The sequence below is a fragment of the Oncorhynchus kisutch genome, linkage group LG18 (assembly GCF_002021735.2).
Source record: "Oncorhynchus kisutch isolate 150728-3 linkage group LG18, Okis_V2, whole genome shotgun sequence".
In the NCBI taxonomy this organism is placed as follows: domain Eukaryota; kingdom Metazoa; phylum Chordata; class Actinopteri; order Salmoniformes; family Salmonidae; genus Oncorhynchus; species Oncorhynchus kisutch.
The window spans coordinates 38,730,778-38,747,777 of NC_034191.2; the positions used below are offsets into that span (position 1 = coordinate 38,730,778).

Sequence of the window (17,000 nt, forward strand, 5' to 3'; positions counted from 1 at the left end):
CGGTGGCGTCACTAGCACTAACGCTGTGCTTGCTAATTACAGAACAGGGCGTGGCCCCCAGGGAGGCCCCTGGAAGGAGAGGGAGAGCAGCGGGGGAGATGAGGAGGCTCCACGTGGGAGGAGGGAGGCTGCTCCTGGTGAAAAACAACCCAGCCTCATCCCTCTGATGTACTATACAACACACTCCACAATAACACACTGCAAAGTACACTCAGCACACCAACACCAAACATCGGGGCTGCACTGACCTGCACTGGGGCACACGTGAACCAAAACGCAAGCCCTCACACAACACAACTCAACAGTGTGTGTACTTTGTGATTTGAAACATTTCCAATGCAAATATGAATAGACGCAAAGCTCGGATGGAAGTGTACCATAAAGCTATTGCCCTTATTCCCTGTTACAACTGATCCTCCCCTCACAACAGCAGCATCCATCCATCCATCCATTTCCATGCGTTGTCATTTCTTCAATACATTTTCCACATCCACCAGTAAGGCAGATTCAGATTCCACAGAGCGTCTCCTTGTGTGCATCCCAAATGGCACCCTATTCCCTTTATATATACTTTTAACCAGGGCCCCCACAGAGCTCTGGTCAAAAGTAGAGCACTAAAGAGGGAATAATGTGCCATTTGGGACGCACCCCAGTCGCCTTCTATCAGCCTCCCTCATTAGGATGTCAGCGTGTGGTTGGTTTATTCTTGACCTTGGAACCTGCCAGGTGCTCTAATGAACTTTGTTTAATCACAAGCCAGAGACCATATTTCTAGACATAGAGACTTGCTGATTTAGACCAACTAGACTGCAGAGCAGAGAGCCTACATCAAACACACTGCAGTAGTCTACTAGACTGATATAGCTACTGTATCAAAACAGAGGCAGGAAGAGGCTGAGACAGACAGAGAGAGATGGTGTTCCAAAAAAGGTCCAGTTGCCAGGACCACAAATACAAATTCCATCTAGACACTGTTGCTCTTGAGCACACCAAAAACGATACATACCTCGGCCAAAACATCAGTGCCAAAGGTAACTTCCACAAAGCTGTGAACGATCTGAGAGACAAGGCAAGAAGGGCCTTCTATGCCATCAAAAGGAACATAACATTCGACATACCAATTAGGATCTTGCTAAAAAATATTTGAATCAGTTATAGAAACCATTGCCCTTTATGGTTGTGAGGTCTGGGGTCCGCTCACCAAGCAAGAATTCACAAAAAGGGACAAACACCAAATTAAGACTGTGCATGCAGAATTATGCAAAAATATCCTCAGTGTACAACATGTAACACCAAATAATGCATGCAGAGCAGAATTAAGGCCCATACCCGCTAATTATCAAAATCCAGAAAAGAGTCGTTAAATTCTACAGCCACCTAAAAGCAAGCAATTCCCAAACCTTCCATAACAAAGCTATCACCTACAGAGAGATGAACCTGGAGAAGAGTCCCCTAAGCAAGCTGGTCCTAGGGCTCTGTTCACAAACGAGCCCCAGGACAGCAACACAATTAGACCCAACCAAATCATAAGAAAACAAAAAGATATTTACTTGACCGACACATTGGAAAGAATTAACAAAAACATTTTGCAAACTATATGCTATTTGGCCCTAAACAGAGAGTACACAGTGGCAGAATACCCAAACTTAAGGAAAGCTTTGACTATGTACAGTGAGCCTAGCCTTGTTATTGAGAAAGGCTGAAATAGGCAGGCCTGGCTCTCAGGAGAAGACAGGCTATGTGCACAATGCCCACAAAATGAGGTGGAAACTGAGCTGCACTTCCTAACCTCCTGCCAAATGTTTGACCATATTAGAGACAAATATTTCCCTCAGATTACACAGATCCACAAAGAATTCTAAAACAAACCCAATTTTGATAAACCCCATATTTATTGGGTGAAATACCACAGTGTGCCATCACAGCAGCAAGATTTGTGACCTGTTGCCACAAGAAAAGGGCAACCAGTGAAGAACAAACACCACGTGTAAATACAACCCATGTTTATTTATTTCCCCTTTTGTACTTTAACTATTTGCACATAATATGACATTTGAAATGTCTTTATTCTTTTGGAACTTTTGTGAGTGTAATATTTACTGTTAATTTGTATTGTTTATTTCACTTTTGTTTATTATCTACTTCACTATGGCAATGTTAACATATGTTTCCCATGCCAATATCGCCCTTGAATTGAAATTGAGACAGCGAGAGAGATAGATTAACTCTAGAGAATGACAGAGACGTTACATCTAGACACTTACAGCGTAACTCACTATATAAAGCCGACCCGTCTAGAACACTGGCGCTCCGTTCATGTGAGGATGTGATAGCTCAATTATCACCTGTCTCTTCTCCTTCTATCACTCTCTCCTCCACACTTCCTCCACCCTATCTCTCTCCTTGCCAGATGAGCCCTGCACACCATACCATACAATGACCCCAATTCTCTCCTCTTCTCCCTCAGGTGGACGTGGAGACCCTGGACCCCCGGGGTCGGACTCCCCTCCATCTGGCTGTCACTCTGGGTCACCTGGACTGTGCCCGTCTGCTCCTCCAACATGGTGCTGACGTCAGCAAGGAGAACCGCAATGGCTGGACGGGTGAGACAGGGATGGGTTGTAATAGTACGGTGGCATTTCGCTCCACCCGCAATAACATCTGCTAAACACGTGTATGTAACCAATAAAATGTGATTGATTTCATTTGTGTAGTAAGAGTAGTGGTAGTAGTAGTAGTAGTAGTAGTAGTAGGAGTAATACTTGTAGTAGGAGTAGTAGGAGTAATAGTAGGAAGAGTAGTAGTAGTAGTAGTAGTAGTAGTAGTAGTAGTAGTAGTAGTAGTAGTAAAACTTGTAGTAGGAGTAGTAGGAGTAATAGTAGGAAGAGTAGTAGGAGTAGTAGTAGTAGTAGTAGTAGTAGTAGGAAGAGTAGTAGAAGTAATAGGAGTAGTAGGAGTAGTAGGAGTAATAGTAGTAGTAGTAGTAGGAAGAGTAGTAGAAGTAATAGGAGTAGTAGGAGTAGTAGTAGGAAGAGTAGTAGGAGTAGTAGTAGTAGTAGTAGGAAGAGTAGTAGAAGTAATAGGAGTAGTAGGAGAAATAGTAGGAAGAGTAGTAGGAGTAGGAGGAGGAGGAGTAGTATAAGTAATACTAGTAGGAGGAGTAGTATAAGTAATAGGAGTAGTAGGAGTAGTAGTAGGAGGAGTTGTAGAAGTAATAGTAGTAGGAGGAGTAGTAGAAGTAATAGGAGTAGTAGGAGTAGTAGTATGAGGAGTAGGAGGAGTAATATAAGTAATAGGAGTAGGAGGAGGAGTTGGAGGAGTAGTAGAAGTAATAGGAGTAGTAGGAGTAGTAGTAGGAGGAGTAATAGGAGGAGGAGTAGTAGTAGGAGGAGTAGGAGGAGTAGTAGAAGTAATAGGAGTAGTAGGAGTTGTAGTAGGAGGAGGAGTAGTAAGAGTAATAGGAGTAGTAGGAGTAGTAGGAGTAATAGTAGGAAGAGAAGGAGGAGTAATAGGAGTAGTAGGAGTAATAAGAGTAGTAGGAGTAGTAGTAAGAGTAATAGGAGTAGTAGTAGGAGTAGTAGTAGGAGGAGTAATAGTAGAAGGAGTAGTAGGAGGAGTAGTAGGAGTAATAGTAGGAGGAGTAGTAGTAGGAGGATTCATAGTAGGAAGAGGAGTAGCAGGAGTAGGAGTAGTAGGAGGAGGAGTAGTAGAAGTAATAGGAGTTATAGGAGTAGTAGTAGGAGGAGTAGGAGGAGTAGTAGAAGTCATAAGAGTAGTAGGAGTAGTAGTAGGAGGAGTAGTAGGAGGAGTAGTAGTAGGAGTAGTAGTAGTAGTAGGAGTAGTAGGAGTAATAGTAGGATGAGTAGTAGGAGTAATATTAGTAGGAGTAGTAGGAGTAATAGGAGTAGTAGTAGGAGTGGTAGTAGGAGGAGTAATAGTAGGAGGAGTAGTAGGAGGAGTAACAGTAGGAAGAGGAGTAGGAGTAATAGTAGGAGGAGTAGTAGTAGGAGGATTCATAGTAGGAAGAGGAGTAGCAGGAGTAGTAGGAGGAGGAGTAGTAGAAGTAATAGGAGTTATAGGAGTAGTAGTAGGAGGAGTAGGAGGAGTAGTAGAGGTCATAGGAGTAGTAGGAGTAGTAGTAGGAGGAGTAGTAGTAGGAGGAGGAGTAGGAGGAGGAGTAGTAGGAGTAGTAGTAGTAGGAGTAGTAGTAGTAGTAGGAGTAGTAGGAGTAATAGTAGGATGAGTAGTAGGAGTAATAGTAGGAGGAGTAGGAGGAGTAATAGGAGTAGTAGGAGTAATAGGAGTAGTAGTAGGAGTGGTAGTAGGAGGAGTAATAGTAGGAGGAGTAGTAGGAGGAGTAACAGTAGGAAGAGGAGTAGTAGGAGTAGGAGTAGTAGTAGTAGGAGGGGGAGTAGGAGGAGTAGGAAGAGTAGTAGAAGTAATAGGAGTAGTAGGAGTAGTAGTAGGAGGAGGAGTAGGAGTAGTAGTAGTAGGAGTAATAAGAGGAGGAGTAGTAGGAGTAATAGTAGGAGGAGGAGGAGTAGTAGTGGGAGGAGGAGTAGTAGGAAGAGTAGGAGTTGGAGAAGTAGTAGTAGGAGGAGCAGTAGAAGTAATAGGAGTAGTAGTAGTAGGCGTAATAGTAGGAGGATGAGTAATAGTAGGAGGAGTAGTAGCAGTATTAGTAGGAGGAGTAGGAGGAATAATAGTAGGAAGAGGAGTAGCAGGAGTAGTAGTAGGAGTTATAGGAGGAGGAGTAGTAGAAGTAATAGGAGTAGTAGGAGTAGTAGTAGGAGGAGCAGTATAACTAATAGTAGTAGGAGGAGTAGGAGTAAGTCATAGGAGTAGTAGGACTAGTACAAGTAGTGGTAGGAGGAGTAGTAGGAGGAGGAGTAGGAGGAGTAGTAGTAGTAGGAGTAATCGTAGGATGAGTAGTAGGAGGAGTAATAGGAGTAGTAGGAGTAATAGGAGTAGTATGAGGAGTAATAGTAGGAAGAAGAGTAGCAGGAGTAGGAGTAGTAGGAGGGGGGTAATAGAAGTAATAGGAGTAGTAGTAGTAGTAGTAGTAGTAGGAGTAATAGTAGGAGGAGTAGTAGGAGGATGAGTAATAGTAGGAAGAGGAGTAGCAGTAGTAGGAGTAGTAGTAGGAGGAGGAGTTGTAGAAGTAATAGGAGTAGTAGGAGTAGTAGTAGTAGGAGTAATAGGAGGAGGAGGAGTAGGAGGAGTAGCAGGAGTAGGAGTAGTAGTAGTAGTAGGAGGAGTAGTAGAAGTAATAGGAATAGTAGGAGTAGTAGAAGTAGGAGTAATAGTAGTAGGAGGAGGAGGAGGAGTAATGGGAGTAGTAGGAGTAGTAGGAGTAATAGTAGTAGGAGGAGTAATAAGAGTAGATGGAGTAATAGTAGGAGTAGGAGTAATAGGAGTAGTAGGAGTAGGAGGAGGAGGAGTTGGAGTAGTAGTAGTAGTAGGAGTACTTTATCTACCCTCAAGGGGAAATTGTTTTTCAGCAGAATTATCCATAAAACACAACAGGCATGTGTACTGTGAAAGCATAGATAAATTGACTAGGAGAAGTCTAATAGTGACTCACAATTAAAGGCTGGAAGGATGTACTGTATGGAATCTCTATAGAAATAGATGGAGGTGATTGGATTCTACAAATAGGAACCATTTGTTTGTGGATTGATGGTGAGCCAAATGGCCACTGTGGATGGATCTAATCAAGTAATTAGGCACAATTGCTTTTAAATGCACTTATTGATAATTTAAAATGAAATTGAAATTGATTGGGTAGGCTAGTCAGAGTTTCCTCAGAGAGTTGGTTAGTCAGAGTTTTCTCAGAGAGTTGATTTAGGACTGTGGCACTGGGAAGGGACCTGTATAGTATTGTAAGGCACAACGCTGGCGATAGGAAGCAGGTACAGGGAGAACATTTAATCAACTACGGAAATAAAACAGGACAGGACCAGCATCTGGATGGTACAAAGTAACGAAATCAATGCTGACAGGGAATAACGTGAGGAACAGACAGACAAAGCGAAGGCAATCAAATAATAATTGAGTTCAGGTGGGTCCAATGAGGCGCTGGTACGCGTAACGAAGGGGACAGGTGTGCGTAAAGATAGGCAGTCTGGCGCCCTCGAGCGCCAGAGAGAGGAAGAGCGGGATGGGCGCTGGACAAGCCGGCTGGGGCGAAGAAGCCCGACGAACCGGCAGAGGCGGGGGAGCCTGAAGATCCAGTTGAGGCGTGAAAGCCCGTCGATCCCGCTGTGGCGTGGAAGCCCGGTGATCCGGCGTAGACGTAGTGGCCTGAGGAGCCAGCTGGGTGTAAAAAACCTGATGATCTGGCTGAGGCCCAACGCAGGATGGGCTCCTTCCGAGCCAACCGGTGCAAGGAAACCTCTCGAGCCAGCTAGGGTGTGGAAGCTCGACGAGCTGGCTAGGCACCCATGGTTCCATCGGCGGCGGGCCCTGGATAGACGTCACCACCAAACGGAACGCCAGCACTCCCCGATGCTTCCAATTTTGGTGTCAGCATTCTCTAAGGCCCGACACTGGAGACAGGAAGCAGGTACATGGAGAACATTTAATCAACTACGGAAATAAAACAGGACAAGACCAGCGTCTGGATGGTACAAAGTAAAGAAATCAATGCTGACAGGCAATAACGTGAGGAACAGACAGATAAAGCGAAGGCAATCAAATAATAATAGAGTTCAGGTGGGTCCAATGAGGTGCTGGTACGCGTAACGAAGGGGACAGGTGTGCGTGAAGATAGGCAGTCTGGGGCTCTCGAGCCAGAGAGAGGGAGAGCGGGAGCAGGGGTGACAAGTATACTTAAGCAATAAGACACCTCAGGGGTTCATGGTATATGGCCAATAATATACTCTGCTTTACGTCGGGCTTAAGAACAGCCATTAGCCGTGGTATATTGGCCATATACCACGAACCCCTGAGGTGCCTTATTGCTATTATAAACTGGTTACCAATGTAATTAGAGCAGGAAAAACAAATGTTTTGTCATACCCGTGGTATATGGTCTGATATACCGAGGCTGTCAGCCAATCAGCATTCAGGGTTCAAACCACCCAGTTTAAGGTATTGTAGTATTGTGTATAGCATAGCACAGCATAGCATAGTTCAGAACAGCACAGTACAGTCCAATATACACAGTTTATTAGGTACACCCATCTAGTACCGGGTCTGACCCCCCTTTGCCTCTAGGTAAGCCTGAATTCTTCGGGGCATGGAACCGTTGCTCCATTGGTATCAAGGGTATCAAACATTCCCCACACCATCACACCACTGCCACCAGCCTGTATCGTTGACACCAGGCAGGGTAGGACCATGGACTCATGCTGCTTACGCCAAATCCTGACTCTGACGCAACAGGAACTGGGATTAGTCAGACCAGGCAATGTTTTTCCACTCCTCAATTGACCAGTGTTGGTGATCGCATGCCGATTGGAGCCGCTTCTTCTGGTTTTTAGCTGATAGGAGTGGAACCTGGTGTGGTCGTCTGCTGCAGTTGCCCATCCGTGAGAATTACCGATGAGTTGTGCGTTCCGAGATGCCGTTTTGCACACCACTGTACCATTATTTGCCCGATTCTTTCCATTCTCCTTTGACCTCTCATCAACAAGCTATTTTCGCCCACAGGACTGCCTCTGACTGGATGTTTTTTGTTTCTCGCACTATTCTTGGTAAATCCTAGAATCGGTCGTGCGTGAAAAGCCCAGGAGTCGCTTAGTTTTGCTCACTAGTTTGGCCATTCTAATGTTCACTTCAACAGTAACTGAATGCCTCAATGCCTGTCTGCCTGCTTTATATAGCAAGCCACGGCTACGGGACTCACTGTCTGTAGTTGCAAACCATTAACTGGCCCATGAGTGTGTGTCTATACATATGGTGAAGATTGTCTTCCTCTCTCCCATAGTGCTCCAGGAGGCAGTCAGTACACGAGACCCGGAGCTGGTGCGTCTAGTTCTGCATTACCGTGACTACCAGCGGACCACTAAGAGACTGGCGGGAATCCCTGTCCTCCTGGAGAGACTGCACCAGGTGAGAGGCACTGACACTGAACACAAGTACAGAGCACAATAGCAACGTCAGAATACAGGCATTTAGGAAACACTTGTAGATATATTTTGCGTTAGCACTTATCATTTCGGTCAAAATGATACCCAGAACTTAACATTTAGTTGGCTCAAACTTTTAGAGGGCCCAAAAATTCAGTAAACTTAAAATGATGTGTTTGCTCAAATTGTCTCATATATGTTCATTCAACTAGAAATTCTTATTTGGGCATTTTACTTTAAAAAAGGCTGTGGAACTAGTCACACGCACACAGTGCTTTCAACATACATTGTATTCAACTTACATGTTTGACACCTTTTGACAATGTGCATGTTCATTTACACAGTAATTAATATTCAACATTTCCTCACCTGGGATTTGAACTCACAACCTCTTGATTCACAGCATTCCTGCTACGCCACTATGTCTGTGTCAATAACTGATTTCACCTATATTGCTACAGAGCAAAGTACATCTCAGCTTTGGTAAAAGTACACTCAAGAAAAAACATATTATTTATCATAACGATTAAGGAGTAACATTAAAACAGAGTAATATGCCCCACCAACAGGGGTACAAACAATGCCGTCAGGGGTATGCCAAATAAAAATGTATTCATTTTATTTATTTTTATTTTTTCCAATGGAGCTATACATTTGGGTGAGGTTTTTTTCTCGCCTGAGAAGCCTCGTTTCACTGCCAAAAATAAAAGTAAACCATCTAGTGTTCAGCGAAATCACAACACAATGTCAAATACAGGTAGCCTAGTCAAATAATTAACATCCAATCACATTAGCAGTTACTCTCTCATGGGAATTCCACTAAAGGTCCGTATGTAGCCAAACGTAGCTGCTGCTCATGTTGGTATCTGTACTGATGGAGAAAAGCCATGACAGGGAGACATAGTGGAGTGGTAATGCTCGTGCAAAGAGTTGCTCCCGATGCCACTTGGGTACACTGCAGCATCCACCGAGAGGCTCTTGCTGCCAAGAGAATGCCTGACAGCTTGAAAGACGTTTTGGACACTATAGTGAAAATGGTTAACTTTGTTAAAGCAACGCGCCTGAACTCTCGTGTATTTTGTGCATTATGCAATGATATGGGCAGCGACCATGTAACGCTTTTACAACATACAGAAGTGTGCTGGTTATCAAGTGTTTTTGAATTGAGAGACTAGCTTTCTTTACTGACCATAATTTTCACTTGTCTGACCGCTTGCATGATGACGAATTATATCTGGGTGATGTTTTTTCTCACATTAATGATTTGGATCAATGATTACAGGGACTCTCCGCAACTATATTCAATGTGCGGGACAAAATTGAGGCTATGATTAAGAAGTTGGAGCTCTTTTCTGTCTGCAACACACAGGTCTTTCCATCGATTTGTTTGTGTGCAAATGAACTCAAGCTTATGGACAATGTCAAATGTGATATAGCGAAACAACTGAGTGAGCTGAGTGCGCAATTAAACAGGTACTTTCCTGAAATGGACAACATAAACAACTGGATTCGTTATCCCTTCCATGCCCTGCCTCCAGTCCACTTCCCGATATCTGAACAAGAGAGCCTCATCGAAATTGTAGCAAGCGGTTCTGTGAAAATGTAATTTAATCAGAAGCCACTGCCAGATTTCTGGATAGTGCTGCGCTCAGAGTTTCTTGCCTTGGTAAATCGCGCTGTTAAGACACTGATGCCCTTTGCAACCACATACCTATGTGAGAGTGGATTCTCGGCCCTCACTAGCATGAAAACTAAATACAGGCATAGACTGTGCGTGGAAAATGATTTAAGACTGAGACGCTCTCCAATACAACCCAACATTGCAGAGTTGTGTGCATCCTTTCAAGCACAACCTCATTAACCTGTGGTGAGTTATACAGTTATAAATGTGTACGGATACAGCTATAAATGTGTACGGATACAGCTATAAATGTGTACGGATACAGTTATAAATGTCTACGGATACAGCTATAAATGTGTACAGATACAGCTATAAATGTGTACGGATACAGTTATAAATGTCTACGGATACAGCTATAAATGTGTACAGATACAGTTATAAATGTGTACGGATACAGCTATAAATGTGTACAGATACAGATATAAATGTGTACGGATACAGCTATAAATGTGTACAGATACAGTTATAAATGTCTACGGATACAGCTATAAATGTGTACAGATACAGATATAAATGTGTACGGATACAGTTATAAATGTGTACAGATACAGTTATAAATGTCTACGGATACAGTTATAAATGTGTACGGATACAGCTATAAATGTGTACGGATACAGTTATAAATGTCTACGGATACAGCTATAAATGTGTACGGATACAGATATAAATGTGTACGGATACAGCTATAAATGTGTACAGATACAGTTATAAATGTCTACGGATACAGTTATAAATGTGTACGGATACAGCTATAAATGTGTACGGATACAGTTATAAATGTCTACGGATACAGTTATAAATGTGTACAGATACAGCTATAAATGTGTACGGATACAGTTATAAATGTGTACGGATACAGCTATAAATGTGTACGGATACAGCTATAAATGTGTACGGATACAGCTATAAATGTGTACGGATACAGCTATAAATGTGTACGGATACAGCTATAAATGTGTACGGATACAGCTATAAATGTGTACGGATACAGTTATAAATGTGTACGGATACAGCTATAAATGTGTACGGATACAGCTATAAATGTGTACAGATACAGCTATAAATGTGTACGGATACAGTTATAAATGTGTACGGATACAGTTATAAATGTGTACGGATACAGTTATAAATGTGTACGGATACAGCTATAAATGTGTACAGATACAGCTATAAATGTGTACGGATACAGTTATAAATGTGTACGGATACAGCTATAAATGTGTACGGATACAGCTATAAATGTGTACGGATACAGTTATAAATGTGTACGGATACAGCTATAAATGTGTACGGATACAGTTATAAATGTCTACGGATACAGTTATAAATGTGTACAGATACAGCTATAAATGTGTACGGATACAGTTATAAATGTGTACGGATACAGCTATAAATGTGTACGGATACAGCTATAAATGTGTACGGATACAGCTATAAATGTGTACGGATACAGCTATAAATGTGTACGGATACAGCTATAAATGTGTACGGATACAGCTATAAATGTGTACGGATACAGTTATAAATGTGTACGGATACAGCTATAAATGTGTACGGATACAGCTATAAATGTGTACAGATACAGCTATAAATGTGTACAGATACAGATATAAATGTGTACAGATACAGCTATAAATGTGTACGGATACAGCTATAAATGTGTACAGATACAGCTATAAATGTGTACGGATACAGCTATAAATGTGTACGGATACAGCTATAAATGTGTACAGATACAGCTATAAATGTGTACAGATACAGCTATAAATGTGTACGGATACAGCTATAAATGTGTACAGATACAGCTATAAATGTGTACAGATACAGCTATAAATGTGTACGGATACAGCTATAAATGTGTACAGATACAGCTATAAATGTGTACAGATACAGTTATAAATGTGTACGGATACAGCTATACATGTGTACAGATACAGTTATAAATGTGTATGGTTACAGTTTATGATTGATGTGCACCCCTTTCTTCATCTCTCCCAAGTCCAGAACGCTGCATTCCCCCTACTAATTCTATTATTAATCTCACCCCCTCCATATGTCTCTGTCTCACCATCAGCCCTGGGATGAGATTGGAACAGCGACAGTCCTTTGTTCCTGGCCACCCTAACCAAATTACTCTCTTTTTTCCTGTGGTGTTTTCCTTTCTCCCTCTCTTGTCCCTGTTCGCTCTGTGTGTGTGTGTGTGTGGGTGTCTCCCCCTTCCTCTCTCGCTCTCTCTCTTTCCATCTCTCTCTCTCTCTCTCCCTCTCTCCCTCTCTCTCTCTCTCGATCTCTCTCTCTCTCTCTCGCTCTCTCTGTCTGTCTCTTTCTCTCTCTCTCTGTCTCTTTCAATCGGTCTCTTTCTCTCTCTCCCTGTCTCTCTCTCTCTTTCTCTCTCTCTCTCTGTGTCTCTTTCTCTTTCTCTCTCTCTCTCTCTCTCCCAAGGCTCAGGACTTTTACGTGGAGATGAAATGGGAGTTTACAAGCTGGGGTAAGTCATAATAAATAATGTTATCTGCCTCTCAGATTTTTATCTGCATGGATGATGGCTTCCTGCCTGACTGTATATGAGCTTGGTGACAGACTTCCTTTCTCTGTGGGTCTGCATTGTCTCCATAGAAATAAAATCACTAAAATGGGTAAAGAACCCCAAATCACGGCAATAAAGAAGTTACACTCAAAATAGCCGCCAGGCCAACCATCACAGGACAATTCACTAGAGTGGGAGTGACGCCTGTTCTAGGAATTATATTTCTATGGCTGTCTATATCTCTCTCTCTTTCCTAGTGCCGCTGGTGTCTCGTATCTGTCCCAGTGACACATACCGCGTGTGGAAGAGTGGCCAGTGTCTGCGCGTAGACACCACTCTCATGGGCTTTGATCAGATGACCTGGCAGAGAGGAAACCGAAGCTTCATCTTCCGGGGTCAAGGTCAGGGGTCCAGTGTGTGTGTGTGTGTGTGTGTGTGTGTGTGTGTGGTTGTGTGTGTGTGTGTGTGTGTGTGTGTGTGTGTGTGTGTGTGTGTGTGTGTGTGTGTGTGTGTGTGTGTGTGTGTGTGTGTGTGTGTGTGTGTGTGCGTGCGTGCGTGCGTGTGTATGTGTGGTCGAATCCTCTTTTCTATTGTCACAGGACTTCCTTCCTTCCTTCTTCTCCCCTATCACTGCCATCATTATGTTAGTCACTGTCTGACAAATCTATCCAACTCAGGACTATATCCTGTTTTGATATTACTTCCTCTCACTGTCTTTTATTGACTCCTCCAGCTTTTTAAATCCTCCTCCTCCTCCTCCTCCTCCTCCTCCGTCTTTCTGTTTCACTCCATCTCTGTCTATGTGACCTTTCTCTTCACTCTCTCTCGACTCTCGACTCTCCTCCTACGTAAGTCAGTCTGAGCCTCCTCTTCCCCACCTCTATCACTCTCTCTTTGGTTGAACTGTTCCTCCTCCTTTCTGTCTATCTCTCTCTAACCTGTCTTCTTCTCCCTTCCCATCTCTCTCTCTTCTCCATCCTTCTCTTTGTCCATCTCTCAGTCTATCGCTCTCTAAATCCATATTTCTTTCTCTGTCTGTTGCCGCTCCCTATCCCGTCCTCCTCCTCTCCCTCTCTCTCTCTAACCCTGCTTTCTCTCTCTCTCAAGCCCTGTCTAAATCCATTTCTGTCCATTTATCAGTGTCTTTAATCCACCCTATCTCCCCCTCTCTCTCTCTCTCTCTATCCCACCCATCTTTCTCTCTGTCTTTCTTTCTCTGTAATCCATCCCTCACACCCTCTCGCTCTCTCAATTTTATTCTTACTCTCACATTTTCTCTCTCTCTCTCTCTCTCTCTCTCTCTCTCTCTCTAACTACTCCTCCTCTCTGTCTATCCGTCAGACTCCAGTGCGGTGGTGATGGAGGTGGACCACGACAGACAGCTGGTGTTCTGTGAGACCCTGTGTGTGTCCTCTCTGACGTCTCCCACCTCGCAGCGGGGCACTGCCGGCCTGGGCCTCCTGGGGGCACTACAGCCCAGCGGGGAGCAGGTGGTAGCCCGTCTCTCCGCCCCCGTGGTCACCACCCAGCTAGACACCAAAAATATCACCTTCGAGAGGTGAGAGTCAGAGGGAACGAGAGAAGGAGTGTTAGCATTGAGCAGGAGCAGAGATAGGTAGGAAATGAAAAGGAGTAGAATAATGATATAGTGAGAAAGGGATAAGGGAATGAGGAGAGGAGATGAAAAGAGGAAGAGGAGAGGCAGGGAGGGGGTCACTAAGGGCAAGACCAAAAAAAGTAAGGGAGGAGAATGAGAGAGAGTGAGAGGTGAGAAGGAGGGAGAGTGTAATCATCATTTATTGCTTGCTGAGTGTCACCTCTGTCGTTTTGGCAGCGCCAGGGGGGATGCTCGACATGCCAATAATCCATTATGAATATGAATTGAAGGGAGGGAGAACACCACCTCTAAGTCAGACCTGTTGTTTTGTGTTTGGCTCTGTCTGTCTGGCAGGAATAAGACTGGCATCCTAGGCTGGCGCAGTGAGAAGAACGAGATGGTGAACGGGTATGAGGCTAAGGTACAGACATGTAGTCGTTAATCCTTATATCCCTGCCTTTCAATTTGGTTTTGCCCGAATTACCTAAAATACTCTAAAGTTCAAGATGTACAGTATATAATGTAATCTGTTCCCTGAGCGCTGATTCTAGAGTAAGGCACTATCAATATACAGATATACATAGACTCAGCAGTGAGACCACCTCCCTACTACATCACTAACCTAAAGCAGTCACAGAACATGCGTCCCAATTGGCACTAGGAACTAGAGTCTCATAACCATGACGTTCTTCTTGTCCTTTGTATTCTCTGTTAGGTGTACGGCGCCTCCAATGTGGAACTGATCACTCGAACCCGAACGGACCATCTCAGTGAGCCACTCAAGGCGAAGCCCAAAGGTGTCTCTTTTTCCTGAAGTTCTACATATTAGTTTAAAAATCCCCTTGCATCAATACTGGTAATCTTCCACGTCTTGGCTTAGATGCAGTGAAAGGGCCCAATTCAGAGCTGAGATAAGCGTGTGCAACACAAACTTTGGTGTAAGTCATTCATTGACGTCAATGGGAGAATTGTGCAAAGATTTGAGTTGAGCATGCTGATCTCAAGTCAGGCCCTAAATAAACTGGAGTGTATTCACGAGGAATCATACAGAAGAAAATGGGCTGAAACGGGGAAGGACTAACCTGAACTTGTCCAATAGGAAATGCTTGTTTTGGTTGCAAAACATTTAGCTATGGTTTGACCTAATAAAGAAGCTCTGATGGTGATAATTGCACAGAAGCGCCAATAAATGGCCCCTAAAGCATTTTCCACAGTAATTTCCTAGGCCAGAGAAGACTATTGTCCTTGCTATTGTCTGATCACTGGCCCGTCTCTCTCATAGCCCTCCCTCCAAGAACCCAACTCCTCCAGTCCCTTACCCCATCTCCATCCCTCCAAAATTGACAAGAGACAGCAGTTGAGAATTCTTAGGTTAGTGTTGCAGACATAGAAATAGTATTAGTAGAACAGAGATTCCCACTACCAGGTAGGTTCTACTAACCCTATTTCTATGGTCACAGACTTGTTCTGAGTTCCTCTCATGAATGTTCCACTGATGTGACCTTTTTCTCAGTCGGTAAGACGCCCCTGCAAAACTTCCTAGGGATCGCCGAGCAACACATGGGGCCCAACAATGGGGTTAGTGGTCATCATCATCATTTATCCAAACCATGATCCTCCTCATCATCCTCATCCTCCTCATCACCATCATCAATCCTAATCATCATCCTCATCATTGTATAGGGATTTTAACTTATAGCCAGAGTGGCTGTCAATTTTGACATGAGTAAAGAGGTCCCTGGGCATCTCTTCTCTCTCAAATATTGATCACCATTTGAATTGTCTTTGAACAATCTTTATCCCCCTCTCTCATCCTCTCCCTCTCTTTCTTTCTCTCTCTCTTAACCCTCCCTCCTTTTATCCCTCTCTCTCTTTCTCTCTCTCGATCTCTTTCACTCTGTCTCAATCTCTTTCACTCTGTCTCTCTTACTCTATATCTCCCTCCCTCTCTCTCTCCTCTTTCCCCATCCCCCTCCCTCCCCTTCTCTCAACAGGCCCTAGTGACTCAGATGTCATGTCCTGCCGTGACCAACCCCACAGCCCTGACAGCCGAGGAGTACTTCAATCCCAACCTGCCCCTGGGCACCCGGGATATTGGCCACCCCTGTCAACTCACCACCAAGACTCAGAGGTGACAGCGACAGCCATCCCAGCCCGTATAACACCCTCTATGCCTGGGGGCCCTTGGCTATAATAGCCCTATCCAGAACCATACAACATGTCTGGATCCCAAATGGCAACCTATTCCCTTTATAGTGCATTTCATTTAACCAGGGCCCAAAGTAATGCATTATGTAGGGAATAGGGTGCAATTTTGGATGCAGTCTACAGTAGGTCTCTGGTCCTGTCAAGTGGTTTGGCCCTGTCCCATGCATGTACATGTTTTCTTTCTATCCAATCTACAGTATGTAGGCTGTGTGATCGGATCAATTACTATGAAAATTGAGATCACATCAATAGCCATTTAGAATTCTGCTGGTTATTGGATAGATTGTGACAAGACAACAGTGAGACGGTGTCCCAGCCCGATCACATGATCTCATCAGTTGAACATAAACATTGATTGGTCTGAACAGAAACCAGTGCAACAAGATGTGATCAATGTTCTAGGATGAGATAGAACTAGAGTTCCAGTCTCTCACAGTCTTTCAATATGCCTGCATGACCAACAAAGACTCTTTCTGTGGGACACGTTCCTTCATTTTACATTTCCAAACAATTTGCTACGGTGAGCCCTCCTAAACAAGACTCAGGAGTATTGTATAATATGCACACTACCATTCAAAAAGTTGGGGTCACAATGTCCTTGTTTTTGAAAGAAAAGCACTTTTTTCTTTGTCCATTAAAATAACATCAAATTGATCAGAAATACAGTGTAGACATTGTTAATGTTGTAAACGACTATTGTAGCTGGAAACGGCTGATTTTTAAAGGAATATCTACATAGCCGTACAGAGGCCCATTATCAGCAACCATCACTCCTGTGTTCCAATTGCACGTTGTGTTAGCAAATCCAAGTTTATCATTTTAAAAGGCTAATTGATCATTAGAAAACCCTTTTGCGATTATGTTAGCACAGCTGAAAACTGTTGTTCTGATTAAAGAAGCAATAAAACTGTCCTT

The 17,000-nt window shown here is 43.5% G+C and overlaps 1 protein-coding gene across 1 annotated transcript in view; it reads left to right on the forward strand.

The window, feature by feature from the left end:
• Positions 1–17,000, forward strand: part of LOC109909727 (ankyrin repeat domain-containing protein 13B-like) — a 35,586-nt gene that overhangs the window by 9,150 nt on the left and 9,436 nt on the right. The window contains exons 2-10 of the mRNA XM_020508742.2: positions 2,468–2,603; positions 7,931–8,055; positions 12,196–12,241; positions 12,538–12,681; positions 13,622–13,838; positions 14,232–14,298; positions 14,593–14,674; positions 15,391–15,455; positions 15,872–16,008. Coding sequence (XP_020364331.1) covers positions 2,468–2,603; positions 7,931–8,055; positions 12,196–12,241; positions 12,538–12,681; positions 13,622–13,838; positions 14,232–14,298; positions 14,593–14,674; positions 15,391–15,455; positions 15,872–16,008 — 1,019 coding nt within the window. The remainder of the gene's footprint in view (positions 1–2,467; positions 2,604–7,930; positions 8,056–12,195; positions 12,242–12,537; positions 12,682–13,621; positions 13,839–14,231; positions 14,299–14,592; positions 14,675–15,390; positions 15,456–15,871; positions 16,009–17,000) is intronic.